The sequence below is a fragment of the Scyliorhinus canicula genome, chromosome 16 (genome assembly GCF_902713615.1).
Source record: "Scyliorhinus canicula chromosome 16, sScyCan1.1, whole genome shotgun sequence".
NCBI classification, from domain to species: Eukaryota; Metazoa; Chordata; class Chondrichthyes; order Carcharhiniformes; family Scyliorhinidae; genus Scyliorhinus; species Scyliorhinus canicula.
The window spans coordinates 109,288,435-109,294,639 of NC_052161.1; the positions used below are offsets into that span (position 1 = coordinate 109,288,435).

General features: G+C 57.6%; 1 protein-coding gene across 1 annotated transcript; it reads left to right on the top strand.

Moving 5' to 3' along the window:
- The first annotated feature begins 2,481 nt into the window (after nucleotides 1-2,481).
- LOC119951038 (UPF0690 protein C1orf52 homolog) lies at nucleotides 2,482-5,602 on the top strand. The gene is made up of 2 exons (XM_038774073.1): nucleotides 2,482-2,686; nucleotides 3,889-5,602. The coding sequence occupies exons 1-2, from the start codon at nucleotides 2,482-2,484 to the stop codon at nucleotides 4,524-4,526; spliced, it is 843 nt and encodes a 280-aa protein (XP_038630001.1). The 3' UTR covers nucleotides 4,527-5,602.
- The last annotated feature ends 603 nt before the right edge of the window (nucleotides 5,603-6,205 follow it).

Consider the following 6,205-nt stretch of genomic DNA (forward strand, 5'->3'; position numbering starts at 1 on the left):
CGAAGGGAGGACAGGGCGGACTGGTGAAGTGTTGGCACAGCGGACTGACGAAGGACGGACAGAGCGGACTTGTGAAGGGAGGACAGAGCGGACTGGCGAAGGGAGGACACAGTGGACTGGCGAAGGGAGGACAGAGCGGACTGGCGAAGGGAGGACACAGTGGACTGGCGAAGGTAGGACAGAGCGGACTGACGAAGGAGGGACACTGCGGACTGGTGAAGGGGGGACAGAGCAGACTGGTGAAGGGAGGACAGGGCGTACTGGCGAAGGGAGGACACAGCACCGGCGAAGGGAGGACAGAGTGGACTGGCGAAGGGAGGACACAGCGGACTGGAGAACGGAGGACAGAGCAGACTGGTGAAGGGGGGACACTGCAGCTTGCTGAAGGGAGGACAGAGCGGACTGGCGAAGGCAGGGCATAGCGGACTGGCGAAGGAAGTACACAGCGGACTGGTGAAGGGAGGACAGAGCGGACTGGCGAAGGGAGGGCAGGGCGGACTGGTGAAGGGTGGACACAGCGGACTGACGAAGGACGGACACAGTGGACTGGTGAAGGGAGGACAGAGCGGACTGGCGAAGGAGGTACACTGCGGACTGGTGAAGGGGGGACAGAGCAGACTGGCGAAGGGAGGACAGGGCGTACTGGCGAAGGGAGGACACAGCAGACTGGTGAAGGGAGGACAGAGCGGACTGGCGAAGGGAGGACACAGTGGACTGGCGAAGGTAGGACAGAGCGGACTGGCGAAGGAGGGACACTGCGGACTGGCGAAGGGGGGACAGAGCAGACTGGCGAAGGGAGGACAGGGCGTACTGGCGAAGAGAGGACACAGCACCGGCGAAGGGAGGACAGAGCGGACTGGCGAAGGGAGGACACAGCGGACTGGTGAAGAGAGGACACAGCGGACTGGTGAAGGGAGGACAGAGCGGACTGGCAAAGGGAGGATACAGTGGACTGGCGAAGGTAGGACACTGCGGACTGGTGAAGGGGGACAGAGCAGACTGGCGAAGGGAGGACAGAGCTGACTGGCGAAGGGAGGACAGAGTGGACTGGTGATGAGAGGACAGAGCGGACTGGCAATGGGAGGACAGAGCGGACTGGCGAAGGGAGGACAGAGCGGACTGGTGAAGAGTTGGCACAGAAGTCTGACGAAGGACGGACAGAGCGGACTGGTGAAGGGAGGACAGAGCGGACTGGCGAAGGGAGGACAGGGCGGACAGGCGATGGGAGGGCACAACGGATTGGCGATGGGAGGACACAGCGGACTGGCGAATGGAGGACAGGGCGGACTGGCGAAGTGTTGGCACAGCGGACTGACGAAGGACGGACAGAGCGGACCTGTGAAGGGAGGACAGAGCGGACTGGCGAAGGGAGGACACAGTGGACTGGCGAAGGGAGGACAGAGCGGACTGGCGAAGGGAGGTCACAGCGGACTGCGAAGGGAGGACAGAGCGGACTGGCGAAGGGAGGGACAGAGCGGACTGGCGAAGGGAGGACAGAGCGGACTGGCGAAGGGAGGTCACAGCGGACTGCGAAGGGAGGACAGAGCGGACTGGCGAAGGGAGGACAGAGCGGACTGGCAAAGGGAGGGCAGAGCGGACTGGTGAAGGGTGGACACAGCGGACTGATGAAGGACGGACACAGTGGACTGGTGAAGGGAGGACAGAGCAGACTGGCGAAAGGAAGACACAGTGGACTGGCAAAGGTAGGACAGAGCGGACTGGCGAAGGGGGGACACAGTGGACTAGCGAAGAGAGGACAGAGTGGACTGGTGATGAGAGGACAGAGCGGACTGGCGATGGGAGGACACAGCGGACTGGCGAAGGGAGGACAGAGTGGACTGGCGAAGGGAGGACACAGCGGACTGCCGAAGGGAGGACACAGCGGACTGCTGAAGGGAGGACACAGCGGACTGGAAAATGGAGGACACAGCGGACTGGCGAAGAGAGGGCAGAGCGGACTGGCGAAGGGAGGACACAGCAGACCGGCGAATGGAGGACAGAGCGGACTGGTGAAGAGAGGACACAGCGGACTAGCGAAGGGAGGACAGAGTGGACTGGCGATGAGAGGACAGAGTGGACTGGCGAAGAGAGGACAGAGCAGACTGGCGTAGGGAGGATAGAGCAGAATGGCGATGAGGGGACAGAGCGGACTGGCGATGAGAGGGCAGAGCGGACTGGCAAAGGGAGGACACAGCGGACTGGCAAAGAGAGGACACAGCGGACTGGCAAAGAGAGGACACAGCGGACTGGCGAAGAGAGGGCAGAGCGGACTGGCGAAGGGAGGACACAGCGGACTGGCGAAGGGAGGACAGGGTGGACTGGCGAAGGGAGGACACAGCTGACTGGCGAAGGGAGGAGACAGCGGACTGGCGAAGTGAGGACACAGTGGACTGGTGAAGGGAGGACAGAGCGGACTGGCGAAGAGAGGACAGAGCGGACTGGCGAAGGGAGGACAGAGTGGACTGGCGAAGAGAAGACAGAATGGACTGGCGAAGGGAGGACACAGCGGACCGGCGAAGAGAGGACAAAGCGTACTGGCGAAGGGAGGACAGAGCGGACTGGCGAAGAGAGGACACAATGGACTGGCGATGTGAGGGCACAGCGGACTGGCGAAGGGAGGACAGAGCAGACTGGCGAGCCGAGGACAGAGGAGACTGGCGAAGGGAGGACACAGTGAACTGGCGAAGTGAGGAGAGTGCGGACTGGCAAAGGGAGGACAGGCCGGACTGGTGAAGGGAGGACAGAGCAGACTGACGAAGGGAGGACACAGTGGACTGGCGAAGGGGGGACAGAGCTGACTGGCGAAGTGAGGAGAGTGCGGACTGGTGAAGGGTTGGCACAGCAGACTGACCAAGGTCGGACAGAGCGGACTTGTGAAGGGAGGACAGAGCGGACTGCCGAAGGGAGGACACAGTGGTCTGGCGAAGGGAGGACAGAGCAGACTGGCGATGGGGGGACAGAGCGGACTGGCGAAGGGAGGACAGAGAGGACTGGAGAAGGGGGGACACAGCGGACTGGCTAAGGGAGGAGACAGCGCACTGGCAAAGGGATGACACAGCGGACTGGCGAAGGGAGGACACAGTGGTCTGGCGAAGGGAGGACAGAGCGGACTGCCAAAGGGAGGACAGAGCAGACTGGTGAAGGGAGGACAGAGCGGACCGGCGAAGGGAGGACGGAACGGACTGGTGAAGGGAGGACAGAGTGGACTGGCGATGGGAGGACAGAACGTACTGGCGAAGCGAGGACACAGCCGACTGGTGAAGGGAGGACACCGCGAATTGGCGAAAGGAGGAGAGAGCGGACTGGCGAAGGGAGGACACAGTGGTCTGGCGAAGGGAGGACACAGCGTACTGGCGAAGGGAGGACAGAGCAGGCTGGCAAAGCGAGGACACAGTGGACTGGTGAAGGGAGGACACAGCGGACTGGCGTAGGGAGGACACAGCGGACTTGCAAAGGGAGGACAGAGCAGACTGGCGAAGCGAGCACACTGGCGAAGGAGGAGAGAGCGGACTGGCGTAGGGAGGACACAGTGGACTGGTGAAGGGAGGACAGAGCGGACTGGCAATGGGAGGACAGAGCAGATTGGCGAAGCGAGGACACAGCGGACTGGCGAAGGGAGGACACAGAGGATTGGCGAAAGGAGGAGAGAGAGGACTGGCGAAGGGAAGACACAGCGGACTGGTGAAGGGAGGACAGAGCAGACTGGCGATGGGAGGACAGAGTGGACTGGCGAAGGGACAACAGAGCAGACTGGCGAAGAGAGGACAGAGCGGACTGGCGATGGGACGACAGAGTGGACTGGCGAAGGTAGAACAGAGCAGACTGGCTAAGGGAGGACACAGCCGTCTTGTGAAGGGAGGACACAGCGGACTGGCCAATTGAGGGCAGAGCAGACTGGCGAAGGGAGGGCAGAGCAGACTGGCAAAAGGAGGACAGAGTGGGCCTACGGGAGCTCGGGGTCGGACAGCGACTCGGACTCTGGGCCGGCGGCGGCGGTCTCCCCGGGAAGGGAGGGCCGAGCGGCCGGAGGCCCGCTCTCCGCCCCGGGCTCCCGCGCCGCTCTGCCCCGGCCCGACGAGCTGTTCGGCAGCGTCTCCAAGCCCAGCTTCCTGGGCAGCCCGAGGAGCGGCCTCATCGACTGGGAGCGGCGGCTGGTGCGGGCCCCGGACGAGCCACCAAAAGAATTCAAAGTTTGGAAAATGAATGCTGTGCCTCCACCAGAGACGTATGCAGTGGAAGAGCAAAAGCCACCATTGGGTGTGGACATGGCAGTCAAATGGTCCAGCATGTACCAGGACAATGGCGATGATGCTCCACAACGTAAAGCTGCCTTGCTTCCTGAAGAGCCTGAAATCTCTGAATCAGATGAAGAGGATGCGGAGGACCCGTCGGCGAAGAAACGCAAGATTGAAACGTTTCAACAGAAGGAAAAAAGAAAGAGAAATCAGCGACAAGCCAACAGGGAGAAAAGTTTTGTTGAAGAAGAAAAGCGAATTCTCAGACAGGAGTTTTGCTTAAAAGATTGATGAGAACGTTAACGAGATAAACCCCCTCCCCCGTCGAGTTTGCCCTACTCCACCTGAAGATGAGCGGCTCACAGCTTCAGAAGATTGAATCACACACTTGGTGTTTGGGATAAAACTGCTTGTGAAGGCCGTGTGGAAGCTGTAGTAAGAGACAGTGTGAAATAAAGCTGTATATATTGTTCACTCGTTCTTTTCAAATTAACGAGTGAAACCTTTTTACAGGATGCTAAAAGAAAGCGGCGAGAAATGTATCGGCTGGTTCTGACTCCTTCTTAGTGTGGACGTGATATTTTTTCCCCTTAAGTTGACATTTTGATGTGATGCAGCCAATTTGATTCAGAGGGCACTTCACCCGTGTTCCAGTTTTACTTCGGGAACAGTCAAAATGACGTGTACAGCTGGCTCAAGTATGGAAAAACAGGCTTAATTTGTCTCCTATTAGAGGAGTTGTTACACCACTGCTAATTTACTGAACACGAGCCCAAAGTCTTAACACAGCCTGCTCAGATTTGTCATCTATTGTTCTGACCATGTGTTCCGGTAACCTGTTGAATTTTTAATTGTTCTATCACCTGAAGCATTGAGAGTATCATGTCTAGTTATGTATGAGTTCTATCCTGTATGAAACAATGTGGCCAGGGTGTATGAAGTATACAGTTAATACGGACTGGAACCAGGGTCCACAATTATAAGCTGTTTAATCACAAATAAATCCATTAGGGAACTCTTTACCCAGAGAGTGGTGAGTATGTGGAACTCTTCCACACCTTGTGGTTGAAGTGAATAGTGTGGATATGGTGCAGGGAAAATTGGAGAAACACAACGGAGAAAGAAACAGGAGAATATTCTAATAAAGTGAGATGAAGAGGGGCAGGGGGGAGGCTTATGTGAAGCAGAAATGCCAGCATGGACGGTGGGGCCGAATGGCTGTAAGTACTTTCTAAAATAACAACCTCGTATGTTTAGTTGAAGTTAAGATTTAGTGCTTTTTCGGTGAATACAGTTTGGGATGCTTTTCGTACACATGTGGACATGCTGATCTTAATTAAACACTTCTTTCTACATGAAAAAAAAAAGGAGGACAGAGTGGACTGGCGAAGGGAGGGAGAGCGGCCTGGCGAAGGGAGAAATGAGCGGACTGGCGAAGGGAGGCCAGAGCGGATTGGCGAAGGGAGTACACAGCAGACTGGCGAAGGGAAGGAGACAGCAGAGTGGCGAAGGGAAGGAGGCAGCGGACTGGCGAAGGGAAGGCACAGCAGACTGGCGATTGGAGAATATGGCGGATTGGCGATGGGAGGACACAATGGACTGGAGAAGGGAGGATGTGGCGGACTGGCGAAGACAACCAAGCTGTGGTCACTGTGGAATCATGGGCTACTTTATAAGGCTTTGACAGAAGGGGTATAATCCTTTTCCCTCTGTCTCCCCAAGTGTGATGGCGGCGATGGGGTGGTGAGGGTTAATAATTTGAGTAGCTGCTGAACCCATTGTGGGAAATATCTTACAGACCCTCGTCCCCGTCTGCTGCTCAGCTCGATCAGATTGAAGGGCCTCTGATCGCGCCCTCCATGCTCATTTAGATGGAGCTCTCTCAAATGTCCAGCTTCCCTCTATCCACGTGAACATGAACATTGGCCAGCCAGGGTGAATGGACAGCCTGATCAGTGTTCTCGTTTAGA

Excerpts from the sequence above, each read along its gene's own strand:
- LOC119951038 (XM_038774073.1), top strand. The coding sequence starts at position 2,482 with ATGGACTGGCGAAGGGAGGACACAGCGGACCGGCGAAGAGAGGACAAA. Across the intron at positions 2,687-3,888 it reads GGACACAGTGAACTGGCGAA|AGCAGACTGGCGAAGGGAGG; the intron begins GTGAGGAGAGTG and ends AATTGAGGGCAG.